This window comes from Trachymyrmex cornetzi, unplaced genomic scaffold, assembly GCF_001594075.2.
Source record: "Trachymyrmex cornetzi isolate Tcor2-1 unplaced genomic scaffold, Tcor1.1 scaffold687, whole genome shotgun sequence".
Classification (NCBI taxonomy): domain Eukaryota; kingdom Metazoa; phylum Arthropoda; class Insecta; order Hymenoptera; family Formicidae; genus Trachymyrmex; species Trachymyrmex cornetzi.
In genome coordinates, this window is record NW_017300011.1 from 195,130 (window position 1) to 213,874 (window position 18,745).

At 35.3% G+C, this 18,745-nt stretch overlaps 3 protein-coding genes across 5 annotated transcripts in view; 2 read left to right on the forward strand and 1 right to left on the reverse strand.

Moving 5' to 3' along the window:
• The first annotated feature begins 222 nt into the window (after window positions 1–222).
• On the forward strand, window positions 223–4,455 carry LOC108767533 (putative deoxyribonuclease TATDN1). Its single transcript, XM_018517461.1, has 5 exons — window positions 223–500; window positions 1,693–1,872; window positions 2,727–3,117; window positions 3,580–3,783; window positions 4,313–4,455. The coding sequence occupies exons 1-5, from the start codon at window positions 461–463 to the stop codon at window positions 4,416–4,418; spliced, it is 921 nt and encodes a 306-aa protein (XP_018372963.1). The 5' UTR covers window positions 223–460; the 3' UTR covers window positions 4,419–4,455.
• An 86-nt stretch (window positions 4,456–4,541) lies between these two features.
• Window positions 4,542–16,154, reverse strand: Tmem214 (Transmembrane protein 214). 2 transcript variants are annotated; one of them, XM_018517459.1, is made up of 9 exons: window positions 15,734–16,154; window positions 14,652–14,860; window positions 13,784–14,473; window positions 13,125–13,335; window positions 12,892–13,031; window positions 7,404–7,527; window positions 5,820–6,085; window positions 5,574–5,725; window positions 4,542–5,499 (listed from the first exon to the last, which is right to left on the reverse strand). In XM_018517459.1, exons 1-9 carry the CDS (start codon window positions 15,855–15,857, stop codon window positions 5,373–5,375), a joined length of 2,043 nt encoding a protein of 680 aa, XP_018372961.1. In that variant the 5' UTR covers window positions 15,858–16,154; the 3' UTR covers window positions 4,542–5,372. The 2 variants fall into 2 exon arrangements, with proteins under 2 accessions (XP_018372961.1, XP_018372962.1); XM_018517460.1 differs by lacking the exon at window positions 15,734–16,154 and adding an exon at window positions 15,540–15,669.
• Window positions 16,155–18,092: 1,938 nt separating this feature from the next.
• Window positions 18,093–18,745, forward strand: part of LOC108767544 (transcription factor GAGA) — a 9,105-nt gene continuing 8,452 nt past the window's right edge. For both annotated transcript variants that reach the window (XR_001940440.1, XM_018517476.1), the window contains exon 1: window positions 18,093–18,606. The gene's annotated coding sequence lies outside the window, so the exon portion shown is untranslated. The remainder of the gene's footprint in view (window positions 18,607–18,745) is intronic.

Here is an 18,745-nt window from a genome sequence, read left to right on the forward strand (position 1 = left end):
AAATCTTGTATATATTACAAATATATATAACTATATTATTATAATTATGTAATTATAATATTACATTATGGAAAAGAGAATTATACTGCAGAGATGAAAATTTCATGCAGTTACAGTATTTTCAATTGGACCTCAAAACCCCCTCTAATTTTTTTAATTGCGTATGCGTGTCTGTATTTTTATTTTTAAACATATCAAAGGTCAGGATTCAGTAGTTAGATCGGTAGTTGCTATCAATTTGTATCAGTTGCTATACAGGCTGATCGATGACGCGCGGAAGCAAGGATAGCGTCGGGACGATCACTACTGCGCATGAAAGCGTAACGTCAGTCCTTCATTGGACTCCATCCATGTGTCGATCCAACCGGTCGAAACGGTGGACACCTGCTAACCTCAGCTAACCTCTCTGTCTACCCTCGACCGGACATCCGGACGAACAATCTCCGCCTGGGAACGTTCCATGCTTGCAGCTAGAATGTCCAATTTGCGGAAATTTATAGGTAAACCTGACTGTCCTTCGTTCTTGCTCAACACCATGCCGTTTCCTCTGTTTGTCTCGCGATACAAAGGTTATAGTGAGAGGCGGAACTGATCTCTTTAATTCAACAAAATCCCTTTGTCGATACTTGGCAAATTTTTATATCCTTCGGGTTGTCCTTTTCGGGAAACGCTTCCGGATTCCTTCATGGAGTTCTCAAATGCCTTGAGAGACACGTTAGATATATTTCAGCATCATATGCAATTCTAAGTGTATCAATAATAATGCTTTGTTGGTATATAAAGTAAAGTCTGTAAACATAAGGCATTTTCAAGATGACCTGTGGTGAATTCGATCACTCACACTATACGGGATCAGTGCATATTAAAAGTTGTTTCATATAAAATATCTCAATGCAGTGATACAATATCAACTTTGATAATTAAATGATACATATATATTTTATTAATTAATGTGTGACGAATATTATTAGTAAATAGTTAATTCTTTAAAATATTTATATACTTTTACATTTAACTTTGCTAATTTCATGTAAAGCAGCCTTTTTTTGACAAAGTTGATTATATTATGCCACTACATTTAGATACTTTACATAAAACAGCTTTTAATATGTTATTCAGTGTATTACGAACGATCATAATTCATTATCAACTCCATACAGGAATATATATATATTTTTATGATGCTAAAGGAACATAAGTTCTTGGGAGTTTTTTGTTATTAATTTTCGAAATTAAAATTTTTTAATTATATAAAAAAAATGCAATACTTGAACTTGGCATAAATGTATACTTATAACACTATTTAAAAATTAGGGAAATGTCCTAGGATTATAGGATCCATATGTTTAAGTTATGAGTTAAGTTTATTTTAAAATATTTATATATCTTTACATTTAACTTTGCTAATTTCATGTAAAGCAGCTTTTAGTATGCACTGATCTAACATAGTGCATGCGCAAATGACTGAATTCGCTAATAGAATAATACAGTCAACTATGTCATCCTTGACATTAACATTAACATTTAATTGGCAAATAACAAGGATTTAATGGTTCATTGTACTACACTGTCAATTGTATCTCTTGTTAACGAATATTTAGAAAATGTATATTTAAAACACCTTGTATATTTGCCTTGAGCAATTCGTATTAAGAGAGTCCAGCGTTTTCCATTGTACTCCAATTGTCATAGATATCGGAGCCAATTTAACGGATTCCATGTACCAAGGAGTCTACCATGGATCTCAGAAGCATCAGCCAGATTTGGATAAAGTTCTAGAGCGAAGTTGGAAGAATAATCTCTCGAAAATCATCATTACAGCTGGCAATGTAGAAGAAAGCAAGAAAGCTCTTGAAATAGCGAGAACCGATGGCAAGTATCCTTAAATATGTGAGAAGTTGTATTAATATAAATCTTTCCGTGTTCTCAAATTAATATATTTTAATTAAGAATCTTTATTTTAGACCGCGCGTATATGTGAGAAACACAATAAATACTAGAAATTTAAAATACCTATTACGATCGAAGCTAGATCTTTATTGCTTTAAGTAATTCAATCTTGAATTACTAATTTATACTATGTATTGCGATTACTAGAGTAGTTTTAATTGAGTTTATAGTCCGGAAAAACAATTCGACACGCATTTCAAAAAGACTACAATATAGTACATATATAGTATAAATTAGTAATTCAAGATTGAATTAATTAAAGCAATGAAGATTCAGCTTCGACTACTGTAATAGGCATTTTAAATTTCTAATATATTTTAATTGTAGATCTCTTGCTAATTTTAATTTTTCACTTACACATTAAATTAATGCATACTAAAAACTGTTATACATGAAATTAAGTTAACTTAGTTAACTAACAAAATTGATTATATTATGCCACTGCATTTAAATGCTTTATATAAAACAGCTTTTAATATGCTATTCAGTGTACTGCGAACAACCATAATTCATGATTAATCCCATACAGGAATATACATTTTTGTTGTGATGCTAAAGGAACATAAGTTTTTGTTATTAATTTTCGAAATTAAAATTTTTTAATTATATAAAAAAAATGCAATACTTGAACTTGGTATAAATGTATACTTATAATATTTAAATATGTCCTATTTAAAAATTAGGAAAATGTCCCAGAGTCATAGGATCCTTATGTTTAAATTACAAATTTATTTTTGAGGACGAATGACTGATCGTCATCAATTAACAAATTGCAGACAGACTGTATTCGACGGTTGGTTGTCATCCGACCCGTTGCAATGAATTCGAGAATGGCAATCCAGAAGAATACCTCAAATCATTGTCGGACTTGGCGCTAAATAATAAGGACAAAGTCGTCGCTATCGGTGAGATGGGCTTGGACTATGATAGGCTGAATTTCTGCCCCAAGGAGACTCAAAAGAAGTACTTCGAACTACAATTGTCATTGTGCTCCATGTTAAAGCTACCAATGTTTCTGCACTGCCGCAACGCTAGTGACGATTTTGTGCGAATTCTGAGAAAGCATAAAAACGAATTGACGCCGGGTGTTGTGCACTCCTTTGACGGTAACCCAGAGGATGCAAATTCCATACTACAATTAGGCTTGTACATCGGCGTCAATGGATGGTAAGATTAATGATGTTCGGTCATTACACTGATTAGCACACATTATATGCTGCTTTATATAAAGTATCCAAATGCAGTGGCATAATTAACTTTAAATGAAATGATACATGTATATTTTGTTAAATAACGTGACAATATCATTGTTATAGATATTCGTATCTATTTTCATCGATTGATTTTAATCTCGCTTCAACTTAGTATTTATCTTTTTTCAGCTCTAAAAATTAGACAAAGATGAAGAGTAAATTGAACCGAGAGATTAAAGTTAATTTACATTGAAATGAGCATTAAAAATATTTATATATTTTTACATTTAACTTTGCTAATTTCATGTATAGCAGCTTTTAGTATGCACTATTTAGTATAATGGAAGTGACTGAATTCATTATGAATGTGATTCTCGCAAGAGTTAAAAGAGAAAAGGAGGACAATCCAATAATCTCATTTTGTTTCGCGTTTCAGCTCGTTGAAGACAGAGGAAAATCTTTTCGCAATCACTACCATTCCCTCCGATAGGCTCATGATAGAGACTGATTGTCCATGGTGCGAGATCAGGCCGACGCATGCATCCGCGAACGACGTTATCACGCACTTTCCATCTGTGAAGAAAGAAAAATGGCAAGCGGATCAGATGGTTAAAGGACGGAACGAACCTTGCACGATAGTGTTAGTATACTTTTCTTCCTGCAGATCGTAGAATGAGAATTACATACGATATTTGTTTAAAATTAAACATTAAATTTTTTTGCAATATTTTTAACCCTCCGGAGCTGACACCACAATTTTTAATACTCACTTACACCGAGTTTGTAAAATTCATTTAATTTATAAGTCTGTTCTCTCTTTTTAGCTAAAGTTTTTACACTTTCATCTTTCTTCCTTTTTTTTTCCACGTTGGAGAGGAAAAGAGAAAAGATGAACCGTGCAAGTTCAGCTAAAAAAAAAACAGGCCTCATGTTAAAAGGCGCTTTCAAGGAACAAAGTGAAAAAAAAAAAAGAAAATTAAGTATATTTTAATAGAAATAATTAAAACTTGCAAATGTAATATAAAGAAAATTGAATTGTTTGACATTTTTAATAGATTTTGAGTGGGTTTAATGAGAATTCACTGTCAACTCTGAAGGGATATAATTGCATGGGTCGAATAAAGGATTAATAAACGGTATGTATATGATATGATCTTAATTAATTGCAGTCAAATATTGGAAGTTCTAGCGCGGATCAGAGATGAGGAAGAGGAATATCTGTGCAATCAAATCTACAAGAATACAATGAAGCTCTTCTTTCCGTATGAATTATAGTATGAGAGTACTCGATGCTACAAAAATACAAGCGAACTTAAAGTGCGTTGACGGAATACGCATTTTCATGGAAGTAATCAGGGATAAAAGCTGTGAACGTGCACGTAGAACAGACTGAAGAAATTTAAAAGAAAAGGCACGCTGCTGAAACTTTATTGAAGGGGGGAAATAAGACAACTCATTTTTACATACGTGGCTTTATGGAAGTGACTGTCACTATCCACACACAGATCTCTCTTCCCATGTAAAACTTTAATATATTCTTGTTAAAATTATATTATCATATCTCATATTCATCTATTGCATTTCATCGCTATTATTACCATCATTTCATTATTATTATATTATATTACGATATTTATTAATATACTATTCTGCTATTCCTAAAAATATCACCGTTGTTGTTATTACTCTGACCCATTTTTCCGGCATGATTTTTTCCTTAAAATCTTTTTCTTTTATTTGTAGTAGAGTTCCTCCTTTACTACATCTACAAGAACTGTTACGAACAAATTTTTATTCGACCATTCAATGTAATCGAATGTATATATTCAATCAAAATCCTCAAAATTATAAATGAAAATACAAAATACTAAAGATCGCACTTTCGAACGATTTGCGTACAAAGGTCTAATGTTTGGATATACATATATATTATTAGTTATAATAATTTTAAAGAAAATGACAGAAAAATATTTGTCTTAATAAAAAACACCCGCAATTGTTCCGGTTTATTAGAAGATCGCGAAATTTTCTTCGTCAGAACCAACCAAAGCAAGATACAGATTTTCTATTCGAGATATCACAGGTAAAATGGCTGACGCATTCGTGATCTTCGGAAAAAATATGTAACGTTTCCGTGTCATAAATAATAAATGCGGAGAGTTGCGTGAAGAGGCGGAAATTTCGCCGTCAACGCAATAATTATTCATACAGTAAACCATTGGATTTTATTCATGGCACTTTGGAGAGAGTCTGCACTTTCTCGTATACCCAATCGTACGTTTGAGCGGCGTACGATTGCGTCGTGTCGAAAGCCCAAATGGCGTAATTGCGGAGATTATCTGGGCTAAGCTTGCCTCTGAAAAAAAAGGGAAGGAAGGTCACGGTCAGATACCCGATTACAGCCTTTGCATAATGTATGAGCACACTTACACAAAGACGTTCTTCTCCAGCCACTGTATCGACGCGCTGGAATGTTCAATAACTTTCTCTCCAATCAGAATGAAGGAAACTTTCACAAACTCCAGTCCCTGAAGACTTCGGGATTTAATTTGCTCCAAGATCCCTGGAGCGTAATGTTCGATCTGTATAAAAGAAAAAAAAATTGTTAAGTGATGTATTTTATGTAAAGGGTTGTTTTCTGTATGAAAATATTTTTAAGATCTTCATTATACTTACTGTATCAATAATTATAGGTACGTTCCTTTCAACATATGCCGCAACATTATTATATAATTTAATTGAAACATTTCTTACTACAAGACAGACATCGCCAGCTAATTTAATGTATGGTGCACACAAGTCTACAACGGCTTTGTAATATTCCGGTGAGCTATCCTTAACTGCTTTGTGTCCTGCAGACCAATAGAACTTTAGAGTAGTCCATGCCTTTTCTACATGTTTCAATATTCCGCTAGTTTTCAAGAACTTTCCAACTTGGGATGCTACAATACATAAAATGCCAATATACAATAAAGTAAAAAAAACTCAATTTATATCACCAATTTGGTTAGGAGAAAAATTAGAGGCGAAGATATTAATGAGCGTGATGTTTATGACAGCAATGAATATGTTGTCGGTGAACATTACTAGTTCACAAGTTATGCCATTAAACACAAGGCACGATGATAAGATAATAACTCCCTGAACAATAATCTTATAGCAAATTTGGCCACTTGCTCTACATTAGAATGTGTATACTAAAAAGATGCTAATTAAAATTGATAATAAAGCTATATAAAATTGACAGAGTTAAATGTAGAAGCATAGAAATATTTTAAATGATTAATAATGATATTGTCACTTTATTTAATAAAATATACATATATTTAATTTTCAAAGTTGATTATATTATACCATTGCATTTAGATGTTTTATAATACAGCACCTTTAATGTATACTAATCCAATGTAGTAACAAATGATTGAATTCATTGCATTATGATGAAATATTTGGATAGTAATTAATTCTTAGTACACACAATAGATTCATATTTTGGGTTAATTTTCATCTCTGGCTATGATCAACAGCAACTTTGCAACTGTTGTAAAATTTTTTAATATAATTAGTCTTGCTCTTAGTTTCTCACACTGTTAAATTTAGAATGTCAAATATACCTGATTTAAGTTATTTTTAATCATTTCTACAAGTTGCTACTGCTTTTACTTAATAATAGTCGTTATTTTAAAACAATAGAGTTTAATAATTTGACTCAAGAAAATGTATTAATTTTGACTCGAATTTAGTTTATTATTTATGAGTGCATACATTAATATGAACTACAGTTGTTTATTTTGAAACTAAGCAATTCAATCACAGTAAGGAATTGATTTACATTTTGATACACATGAAAGTTAAAAATAACAAAGTATTCAACTTAAGAGATGGATTATTTTTGTTCTTTTGATAATTAATAAATATATAAACCCCAATCACATTAAAGAATCTCATAACAGTTGCTATTTTTTTAAATAGTCACTTTATAAGTGTCCAAAATCAAGTAATTCTTACATACTTTAACATCTTTAGAAGGTATTCGTAAAATTGTGCATTAAATAAATTGTATACAAATGTTATAATAATTAATTACTTGGTGTTTCAATATTTAAAAAAATGCATAGAACCCAAATGACTAAGAGTTAAAATATGATACATAAATTTGAAAGAATTTAAGAAAACATAAAATGATTAGAATGACAAGAAGATATGAGATGAGAAGCAAACAGATGATTAATACCTATTGTTGTCCCAGAAAGTACTTACCTTCAAACGAGCCATGTTTCTGTGTGTCGTACGCTACAATAGCACCGATCAAAAGCAATAAAAGGAGACTTGCAGATCTCCATGGAAAACCACGGCTGGAAGAGGTCATTTTCTTCAGTAGTGCCTGAAAGAATACAAACGATATTAAGGCACACTTTCTCAGCAATGATTTTTTTACTTCATCGCTTCTCCCAGACTTTGAAAAAAAAAGAAAAAAAAAACAATTGTTCAAGCGTCACGTAAATCTCGCGTGTCAATCGAACTACATTTCACGCAGCTACATTTCGGCTTCTCTCTGTCACGCGAATTCTAACATGACATCAATAAAGACTTCTGTCACACAACAACGAAGCGATCACGATTCCGAAACATGTCCGCGTTAATGCGCAGATGAGAGATCAGGAGTATCTCGCACACACCTTATCGTAAGGACTTTGAGAGAGAGAGAGAGAGCGCAATTAACGGCGATATGTATCTACGGCGATTTCTGATTGCTACACAAACGTCACGAAGGCAAACCGCCTCGTCATCGCTGGAGACGCAGAAGAATATTTTCCCGCGACTCGATCTCTCGCGCGAGATCACCTTCGTCGACGAATCACATAAACACACACACGCACGCACGACAGGACCGCCGGCGGAAACGTTCGCCTCTTACCTGCGAAAAGTCGGGAAGACGCGTTTACTCGCGTTTAGGTATTCGCCGCGCGATCCGTGCGTATCTCGTGCTCCGAGAGGGGCGAAAAAAAAGAAGAAAATCGGGCGAAGAGCCGCGCGTGCCGTGCGAGCGGCGTCAATGTTGAATGTCGTCACTCGCGTCGCGAGGGGGGCGACCGGGCGACGATCAATAAGTCGCATAGGTACGCTCCCGAAAACGCTGCCTGGCTACCTCAAAGCGATATTTATGCTGACGTGAACGCTCGCTCATTTTGAAGGCTCCGGCACACAAAAAACTTAATAGGCTAATTAACATTTTGAGATTTGTTTTACTTAAGATAATAACTTGCGTTATCTTATGGTCGTTAATGCGATTGGTCTGTTTACCTGCTGTTTACGTTTTCCTGCTTGGTTTTTTTTTTTTTGATGCCACAGTCTGTAGCGTTAAAAAAGACCACGTGGTCAAAACCGACGAATGTCAAGCGTCATTTTGATCAGTGACCTGTTTTGACGTTTATCAAATGTTACCTGTTTGTCAAATGTTTATTTTCGGAGTTTGGAAAGCTACTTTACGAGTTACTTTTTATTATAGAAATTGAGTACAGTAAGTTTTATATTTTATTTTATCAGTTCTCCAATTTTGCATTACTTTTGTATTCGATTTCCATAACAAACACATATACGAGGTAACCTAAAAAGAAACTTGTAAGTGACTTTTAAAATAACTTTTCTAGTTCTGTTCATTTTGTCAAAGGTTTTCTTCGCCGAGGTAGGATTATTCTTGTAGGCCTAAAAGCATAATTCAATCAGCGCGAAGAAAACTTCCAACAGTTGCAAGATAAACATTCCACCGAACGCGAGCAATGCTCGTAAGCGCCAAATGAACCGTAAACTCGTAAACCCGTGTCCAAAAATAAGCTCCGAGCGTCAGAGTGAAAAGGTACCTTCAACTTAACCTGAGACGCCGAGCCGCTTTGCTGCGTAGCGTTTCTCGATCGCGAGGCTGAAATCCGCTGAAGCCTCGACTATTCACCGGCTCCACGGTGTACCGACGATGACGAGATCCGTTAGAAATCCGCGACGATTGTCCGATTTCGCGACGTGAATCCCTCCTCAAGATCGCTTCTGTACGGGACCACTTCTCCTCGTTTTTTTCCTCTCTCTTTTATCTGCCTCGCGAAAGAAATCTCAGACGAAATCTAGGGCCGTTATGATTCTCGAAAAATATCGCATACTTACGAAATACTACAATATACGTCACGTATATTATAGATTTCCCCAGTATTTTCGTACAGGATATTTTTCGAGACCCCGGAGGGTCGATTGTGTACCTCGAGATGAGATGAAAACTACAGAAATGAACAAATTCTTTAGAATATTTAGGCTAATTTCTACAATGTGCTTTTTGTTTCCTGCTGTGTTTGTCTCTGTCTCTTGCCTTTTTGATCAAGAAGGCAAGAGACAAACAGCAAGAACAGGAAACAAAAAGTACATTGTAGAATTATCCATTGGTCGACACCTATCGACTTTTCTCACTTTTGGAATTTTCACTTCGTTTCAAGATACACAAGATCCGTTTTTTTTTATTTCCGTACTAGAACTCTCTTTCTCGTTTTCATTGAATGTTAAACGTGTCTCACTTTAAGTTCCAAAAGTGTATACTAGTTTAGACACGAAAAAGCAGACCTACAATAATCGACACTCAGATTTGTTGCACGAAAACAAAAGTAGATGTAACTTTATAGATCATATCTCTCATTGACGCAGTTAATTTTTCACTGAGTGCGGAAGGAGATAATTATCATTGCGCATTATCATTTTTGACGTCAGTTAGCTAGAATTGATAGTTTACCGCCTCTCTTCCAGGATCCAAGGTCGAAGTCGTTCCTCTTCACAGAGGCACTGAACGGAGCGACGCGTCTCACATTGACGTCAAGATACAACGGGAAGGTAAACAAGAAGACACGCGAGAGTTGAGAAAAAAAAATTCAAACCTACGATAGGTGTCAACGTTATGGAATTTATAGCTCTGTTGTCGATGTACGTACATGCGCATCACCAGGAGGTCTAGGAACGACTGCGCGCTGCGTAGAATGTCGCGGACTAACTGGAGATGACTGGAGACTGCGACGCGCGCAATTGCGAGATTAATCTACAACGGCATTGTTACACGAGGCGAAAAGAGGCATCAGACAACTGTCAACGCTTCTTATCGAGCTCCATTGATAAGAGATCTCACGCAACTCGAATTCTGTTTAATTAAACTCAATCCACGTTCAATCTCATACGTACGAAGGGATGAGACTGATAATATAATTCTTTTGTCTATTTGTACTGATGCAAATTAACTTCAATCTCGGTTCAACTGACTCTTTTTCTCGCATTTATAGTTAGGCCTTATATTTAATGGCCATTAGTAATAAATCGGAAGGCAGAAGCTAAAAATTAACCAAGCACAGTCAAATGTAAGAAGAATAATCGATTATGATTGGTCAATTTCTAGCTTCTAACTTCTGATTTATTGTTAATTTATGTAGAATGTGTGTAAGGCTTCCTTAAATTTATCTTCAGATGCGCTACGAATTATTTTATTGACTACTGAGCATCTAAAAATAAAATCAAGGAAGCCTTAAATATAAAATCTGACTATAAATACGGATCTTTCTGTCTTTTTTTAAATTCTTAGACCCCCGGTTTTTAATTCATAGTCGGTTCTTAAATTTATTAGCATCTTAAGACATTAATTAAGACGGTTTTAATATAAGATTATGGCAAATTAAACACCTGTTACTCAAAAACATAATTATATATTATTTGTAAGAAAGTTCGCTAAAGTTCTAAAAGATTAGCTTTAATATAAATATTTATATATTTTTAATAAATATTTATATTAAATATAAATATATTAATAAAAAAATTTTGTATCAAGATACATTTCTTCACTTACTATTCTAGGTATGTTTATGGTAATAAATGTTGAGTTCTTTGTAATAAACTCTAAATGTTATGCAACCTTTTTTAAAGATCATTCAGAGAGCCATTTTTAGAAACAAGTAAATAAATAGAAAATTTGGTACTTTTCGGCTAAGTTGAAGGCGTAAAAATTTATAGATGGACTGCAGATTGCGTATCATTGTTCTAAATTATAACATTTTGTTCAGGCAAAAAGCGTTTTTCCAGCGTTGTTTTAAACCGTAATCGTTAAACTTTAAATGTGTTAGAGAGATTTTAACTGTAAAATTTTAAATTGTTTAGAGTACAGACTAAAAGCGTTACTACACCTATTATTGACCGGGAGTTGGAGTTTTCTCCTTTCCAACAGACTACATTCATTATTCTTTACGCACATGTATTTGTGGATGCATGTAAAAGTGAAAGGAAGTTCGATCTGAAAGCATTAGGCCTGTTTTTCTTAGTTGAACTTCTTGCATGATTCAACTTTCCACGTTACTTTTCACGTTGGAGAGAAAAAGATGGACCGTGCACAGGAAGTTCAGCTAAAAACAATAGATTTAGGGATTTGATATTTAATAGAGAATGTTCACACATATCTGTCTCTATGTTTATAACACATAATTGCTAAAATAATTGCTGAATTGAAAGTTGTGATAAGAAGTGCGAGATTCGCAATCCAACGATCTGGGAATTCGCCGAGAGAAATGCTTTCTAAGTTTAATTGTCCGTGACTGTCTGTTCGCGTTGAAGCGGATAAATTTTCTGCGAGCTCACCAAGGTGTTGCTTTGAATGTCACGGGTCACATAATACATCACATTAATTATAAATGCAATACGTGCAAGTTATGTCTGTTACCTAGTTGCGCACGCGACCATTGTCAGAGGCAAAATCGCATTGTTAGAGAAGAATGCCGCGCTTCAAGTTTCATCACGCAACTAGATCCGGATTAGTTAAATTTAGTAATTAAGCAGCAATTTTTGCCTGTCATTTCTGTTTACCGTTTAGGTCTGTAACCTCTCGACGCGATATATGTGACTTTTATATTTTCACGACTTCTTGCATGATTCTCATTTTATATAGTAGTAAAAGAACTCATTCTTTTAATAAAACAATAATTGACTTTATATATCTCAGGCGAGAGAGACGATGGAAAAATAAATTTCTCTCTGTGCATAACATCGATGCAGAACATGATCAATGCAAAAAAAAGTATGTCAAATGCATGATGCAAATAGATTATAGTACACTATAATCTACTTGCATTATGGTCAGATGGTTTTATTTTCTGCAAGAGAGATAAGGGTATTGTATGAACATTATAAACACAGATACTTATATTGAAAACACTTTCAATGCTATATGTTATCAAATGATACGTATATCGATATATTATCAGGTGATACGTTTTGATATAAAATTGCAATTTTAGATAAATGTGCATTATTAACCTTTACACACGATCGGTCATTCTGTTTTTTAAATATTACGGATATCTGGGCGAATAATGATTGTTATTATTCTATTTATTATTATATTTATTCTTTTATTTTTTTAAATATAAATACAACTTTGACAAAACTTTCTAAAGATGTTAAGGTATATGTAAGAATCATTTAATAATTTTTATAGTAAAAGTGATGAAAATTGACACGAACGACTCATCATGTGTAATGGAAAATCATCATGTGTGTTAAGAATTAAATAAATATGTACATCTTAAATATGTACATACATTTTTTTTATGTGATCGCATCCTTCAATAGTTTAGATATAAAGTTATAATATATTTTGAAACAAAGTTTAGTTTCTTAAATTACTTTACTTACGCATTCTGAAAAAATTATAAAAATATCTTGTGTAAGAGATAGAACTCACCTGAGAGGTTTTCTTGCATGTAAGCGCCAGGTTTTCGTCTTTGGCTTTTTTCCACTTTTCATTATTGTTTTGAATAATTCCGAGAGTTTCTTTGAAATGCTTAGCTTTGAACTTGGTTTGTAAATTAGGTAAATTCGTTTCTGTAAGAACGCGAGTTTTTGCATTTTTTTCTCGAATATTTTGCGTAAATGTACAACATATTGAAAGATGTGAGAAAAGCGCGAAATGCTCACCGATATATGACAGAAGAAGACTGGATTGGTATAAATTCTTGGTATAAATGGAATTCCAAATAGTGAAGCAAACAGGTTCCGTGACGAGACAATCCGCAAGAACCTTAATCAACTCGTTCCTATAGTTCAAATCTGACTTCTGCGATACTTTTCCCATTAACATTTCAAACAATTTCGTGTAACATATGTCCTTGTTTCTAAACAATATTGACTGCAAAAAATTTTACCATATTGATCTCACTGCCGATATCAAATCACATCGCCAAATCGTACATGCATTACATTTTTATAAAACTTTAGGTATATTAGCTCGCGAGCTAAGTTTTGTATAGACTTGGTATACTTTAGAGTTTTTGAGAATCAGTGAAATTTCAAAATCTTATTATTAGTAACATTAGTAAATAGAGAGATCATGTTTTTAAATATTTATTATGATTTTAGATTATTTTTAAGTCAATCAATTTTTTAATTTATTTACTATTAAAAAAAAATTAATCACAATTTTAAAAGCATTATAATGAAAAAACTAATGGAATCTTATAGATCCTTGTAATAATAATATGGTAATAATAATAATAATGTATGTAAAAAATAAGTGTATACTTAAAGTTAACTAAAATGCGTGATACAAGCTTTAAATTCGTGCCTGCATTACTTACTCTCAACCTGTCGATACTCGCGCTAAGGTCTTTTCCCAGATTCGCGGGTTGAATGTTTTGAAACCTTTGAGAATAGGTATCCATGATGATACTCAGGTATAAATCCAGACTAAGATCATGGACATTGTCGTGTCCGAAGACGAGATCGTTGAGAATTTGTACAACGTAACTGGAGTAGCCCTTCGTCTCCAGCATCGGCGACATTACTTCATGCCAAATTTTCAAGCCGACCGCAAAATTCTTCTTGCCAGCTTGCGACCAGGCCCATAACAGAGACAAACCAATGTTCTTCCTATTCTCGTAGGAGTTCCTTATATTAATCAGTTTGGGAATGTTGGCGGCGGTCATTTCGGGATTTAAGTGCGCTAGCAACTGCAAAAATATCTTGTGTCCGATAACGGGAATTCCCTTGACCATGTCAGTAGCCATTGCCGTGAGAGTGTTCTCGTAAAAAATTTGTATAGTTTGCTGACCCGTCATCTCGACTGCTCGTTCTAGTATGGAAGAGATCGCCTTAGGTACTAAACTTAACGGGTAATCCTTGGGTTTTCCTGAGAAAATCGCATCTTCCTTGTTGATGGGTATCTTGATGTTGAGGAACGCATTGAGTTCCTTCAACCAGAGCAGGGGAGCCTCGGGAAATCTGACTTGTGCAGTGGCCAGAAGTTCATCGAGTTCTTGTGGATCAATCTGCGTGCATTGTAAGGAATTAATTACTAGCATATAATTCAAGCAATTTGAAATAGAATGAAATTAGTTTATATTTTTTCTAAATGAATATAATGCGTATAAAAATATATACAATAAAAGGATTAATAATATAGCAAAAACGATTCTAAATTTTATTCCAAATTAAAAGCGATCTTACCGCATTCAATGCATCCTTAACAGTTTTTGGAGGTTTCTCCTTTGGTTCAGATTTTTTCTTTTCAACTTGTTGCTGCTGTTTCTGATGTTGCTTCTTTTTCTCCTCATTCTCCTTTGTCTTGTGTTCTTTCCCTTGCGCTTTAGCAGGCTTCTTATTCTCTTTGTTTCCATCTAGGTTATCGTACAGTGTCTTCACTTGACTCAAAGGCACTAAAATTATATTTATACTAAGTTAGATATACAATTTCCTTGATAAGAGTAAAATATTGAATAAAAAGACTAAGAAGATGCTTGTTCGCAAAATAGCTCTAAGTTTGAGGTAAATACTATCCTTTGGAGTATTTTATAAAACAACTCTACAAAAAACGATTATTTATCATATGATGACAAATACTTCTATATAATTTGATAGCAAAAAGGAGCAATTACAGAATGAGTATTGCAAAGTACAAGATTCCAAGTTAAATTTGAGATAAATTATCCTTTAGAGTTATTTAGTAAGATAACTCAAACAATAATTATCATATCACGATAAGTATTTTCTATATCACTCTATGGTAAAAAGAAGAAACTGCAGAATAAGTATAGCAAAGTACAAAGCTCCAAATTAAATTCAAGATAAATTATCTTTTAGAGTTATTTAGCAAGACAACTCCAAAAGGATGATTCATCATAGCAAGTCAAGTATTTCTATGGTAAAAAGGAATAATTGCAAAATGAGTATCTTAAAGTACAAGACGGTTCTAAGTTAAGTTTCAAATGAATTATCTTTTGGAGTTATCATGCAAGACAAATCCAACAGGATTAACCATGATGTATCAATTTCTGTATCAAAAATTCTGTGACAAAAAGAAGTAATCGCAGAATGAGTGTCGCAGAAAGTACACACACGATAGTACCATATTGCGACCTTCTCTTTATACATTTCACGCGCGATTGAAGCAGGTCAGATGCACCCGGCTCGCATCGTTCTCTCAGCTGATATAACGTCGACAGCAAATCGTCAAAGTCATGGAGAATTGGAGCAGAAACTACGAGGCTTCTGAGGTGGAAGGTGGGTAGATTATGACAGAAACGACTTACAGAAGTCCTCGACTTTCGGCGAGTTCTCAATGAATTTCTTCTTCTCAGCCTTCGTGAGTTTGTTCGACTTGTCGTTACCCCTGTCCTTCTTCCTGCTGACCAGTTCCCAGCTACCAGATGACATCGCGGTGAAAACGTAAACGCGATCAACGACAAAACACACACACACACACTCACACGCAACGTGTACGTACGCACCGAACGAAAGAGAGGAAAAAAGGCAAGAGAGAGTGAGAGAATGGAAGAGTGAGAGAGACGATACGCTGTTTCGGAAGGCACTGAAGTTGGCTGGAGGACAGCGCGATCGGGGGCCAAGGTACAATAATGAGCGTTGGTCAGTCCCGTTGGTGCCCGTTGGCGAAGTGTTGTCAATCGCGAGTCACAACGGTGGTACGTGGTAGCGCATGCGCGCTCGCGCAATTGCCACGCGCACCAGCCACCTGAGTCACCAACAAAGCATAGAAAATGGGCTGCGCGATCCGTGTGTCAAAATGGTCGATAGGGATGAGAGAGAGGGACCGTGGCACAGACGGCCATTTCTATCTCTTTCCATTCAATGGTGTAATGGAAGAGAGAATGAGAGGGAGATTGGCCGTCTCCCACGGTCCCTCTCTCTCATTATTGTCGACCACATTTGATGCATTACTTAGATACGGATCGCACAGTCTATTCTCTATGTCTATTCTCTATGTCACCAGCGAGCAAACAGCGCGATTACGTTGTTGTTTCAGCCTCAACCGTCAGCGATCGCTTTCATGCGCCACGTATTTATGTTTTTTCCGTCTTCTCCCTCCGAGGATTCAAGGAACAGAACACGAGAGAGTGTGACCAGGAAAGAGTCTGAGGATGGATGTGCCGGAACACGTTTGCGTTTCAGGAGCAAAAAATAGGGATGTGTCGCGAGGAAGAGGTTTATTTTGAAGATTAAATAGATTTGTATCGAGCTTGCTCTGTTTGCTTATAGCCGTGTGAGATGATTCTTTAAAAATGATAAAGATGTAACTGATAGCGAATTCAGAAACTTAATGTATTACATTAGATTAATTCATACTAAAAGTTGTTATATGTGCAAGAAGCAAAATAGAAATATATAAATATATAAATGTTTTAATTGATTAAATACTCTTAATAATAATGATTTTGTCACGTTCCTAGATGGCCAAGTCTGTAGAAAACAGATTTTTTTAATGTCTGCTACACTGTAACAGAATTAGATGTACATAATACTGTTGAAACTGCTAGAAAAAACGTAATAAAATCTGCAGATAATGTCGGCAGGATCTGCTCAGTTTCTGCTAACAATTTGCTTTTACATTATGTCGACAGGCGATGTTAACACAACACAAGCTTAATGCGGACGCAGTTGATGGTAGACTGCCGTCATCTGCTCGAACCTGCTGACAGTCTGCTAGATTCTAGAAGATTGCAGATATTTTGCTATCTGGATTATTTAATAGAATATGCATAATATATTATTTGAATTATTCTATTGTCAAAGTTGAGATTATGTTATTCCATCATTGCTTTTAAAGTAAATTGTCATTCTTAAAGATTGAAAATTAAGTCGCTCTTTTTTAAAACTGGCTCAATTTTTACTCTTCAGAGTGAGATTTCACTCCAAAAAATTGAGAGTATATAAAGCAGCCTTTTTTATAATATTAATTCAGTGTTGTATATAAGTAACTAATTCACTGATTGATCAATTTTTTATGCTTTAAAATCTTATTGGATACTTTCCATTTAATCGCCAGCTAAACGGAAATCGACACAAATATCATTTTATCTTTCTTGGCATTCAGAAAATAACAAAGACAGAACGATCCTCGCGTTACCAAATAAAAAGCACCTATTGTAGATGCCGTTTAAGATATTATTCGATAAGTTCGAAATCATCCCTCTCGGTAACTTTGAATTAAAAATAAAAAAAATAACGTCATGTAGTTATTGAAATAAAAATAAAAATAAGGACAAAGTTGTTTTCCCCCTTTTGTTCTTATTTTTATTTTTATTTCAATAACTACATGACTTTATTATTTTGACGCACAAAATATATATGACTTTGGTTTTACTTTATCTAATTTGGCATTTGGATAAAGAAGAACGAGCTAAATTTTCGGGAATCACCATCTTGGAATTTGCGTTACTTATGTAATCTCGATTTATATTTTATATTGATAAAGATCTGAATTGAAGGGTCGAAACGTTTATTTTATTCATTTTGTTACATTCACACGAAAAAGATAAAGAATTTTCTGTGCATCCGAACAGCCGATGTAGGCTCTGATGGGCTTTTTTATATTTCTCACTGATAAATTATTTATTTAAACTTTGAATTAAATTTGAATTCTGATTCGCGCCCTTTTGCAGACTTCCGGCCGCACTCGCACTTCGCTCGCTGGCCGCATGATGGCGGCACCGCGACGCTGCATCGCGCACCGCGCCGTGACGCGTGACGTATTGTATTATGCACTGTGCACCACAAAAATTCATACACGCATGTCGCGTATGCGATCGTCCCTACGATAGGGTTTGAATTTCGCCTGCGAGAGAGTGCCGCGTGCCGCGTTGAAACTCGCCAACGGACCACGACGTCGACGACCGACCATCGTCAGAGGTGTGCCGTGTACTACGCAGTTTCCGATGCGTGCGACACGCGTGTTCTGAGGACGTCCGCGTCGTCTGACAACGCGCGAGGACTCGTGTCGTGACTTCATGCCCAGGTGACCACCGCGCGGACACGACTTTCTCCAGACCTAGTTGCGGTGGCGCGCGATCCACCCGGCTCCGGGAAACAAACAGGCGCGACTCGCCACGTCGACCCCCCATCCTCGTCGCTGACGACGTCGTGAGAGAAGGTCTCCGTCGTCACGCAGGTAGTGAAGTTCCATTTTTGTTAGGTTAACTTACGGCACGACGCCGCGACGCTTAATCGGGTGGGGGCACTAATTAGGAAACGGGGATGGAGAAAGAGAAAGAAAGGGGAGAGAGAGAGGGGGGGGGGGGGGGGGGGGG

Coding starts and splice junctions, on each gene's coding strand:
- LOC108767533 (XM_018517461.1), top strand. CDS start 461: ATGCTTGCAGCTAGAATGTCCAATTTGCGGAAATTTATAG. Junction 1,873..2,726: donor TGAAATAGCGAGAACCGATG/GCAAGTATCCTT, acceptor AACAAATTGCAG/ACAGACTGTATTCGACGGTT. Junction 3,118..3,579: donor TACATCGGCGTCAATGGATG/GTAAGATTAATG, acceptor TTCGCGTTTCAG/CTCGTTGAAGACAGAGGAAA.
- Tmem214 (XM_018517459.1), bottom strand. CDS start 15,857: ATGTCATCTGGTAGCTGGGAACTGGTCAGCAGGAAGAAGGACAGGGGT. Junction 14,861..15,733: donor GCCGAAAGTCGAGGACTTCT/GTAAGTCGTTTC, acceptor ATATAATTTTAG/TGCCTTTGAGTCAAGTGAAG. Junction 5,500..5,573: donor CTGGAGAAGAACGTCTTTGT/GTAAGTGTGCTC, acceptor CTTTTTTTTCAG/AGGCAAGCTTAGCCCAGATA.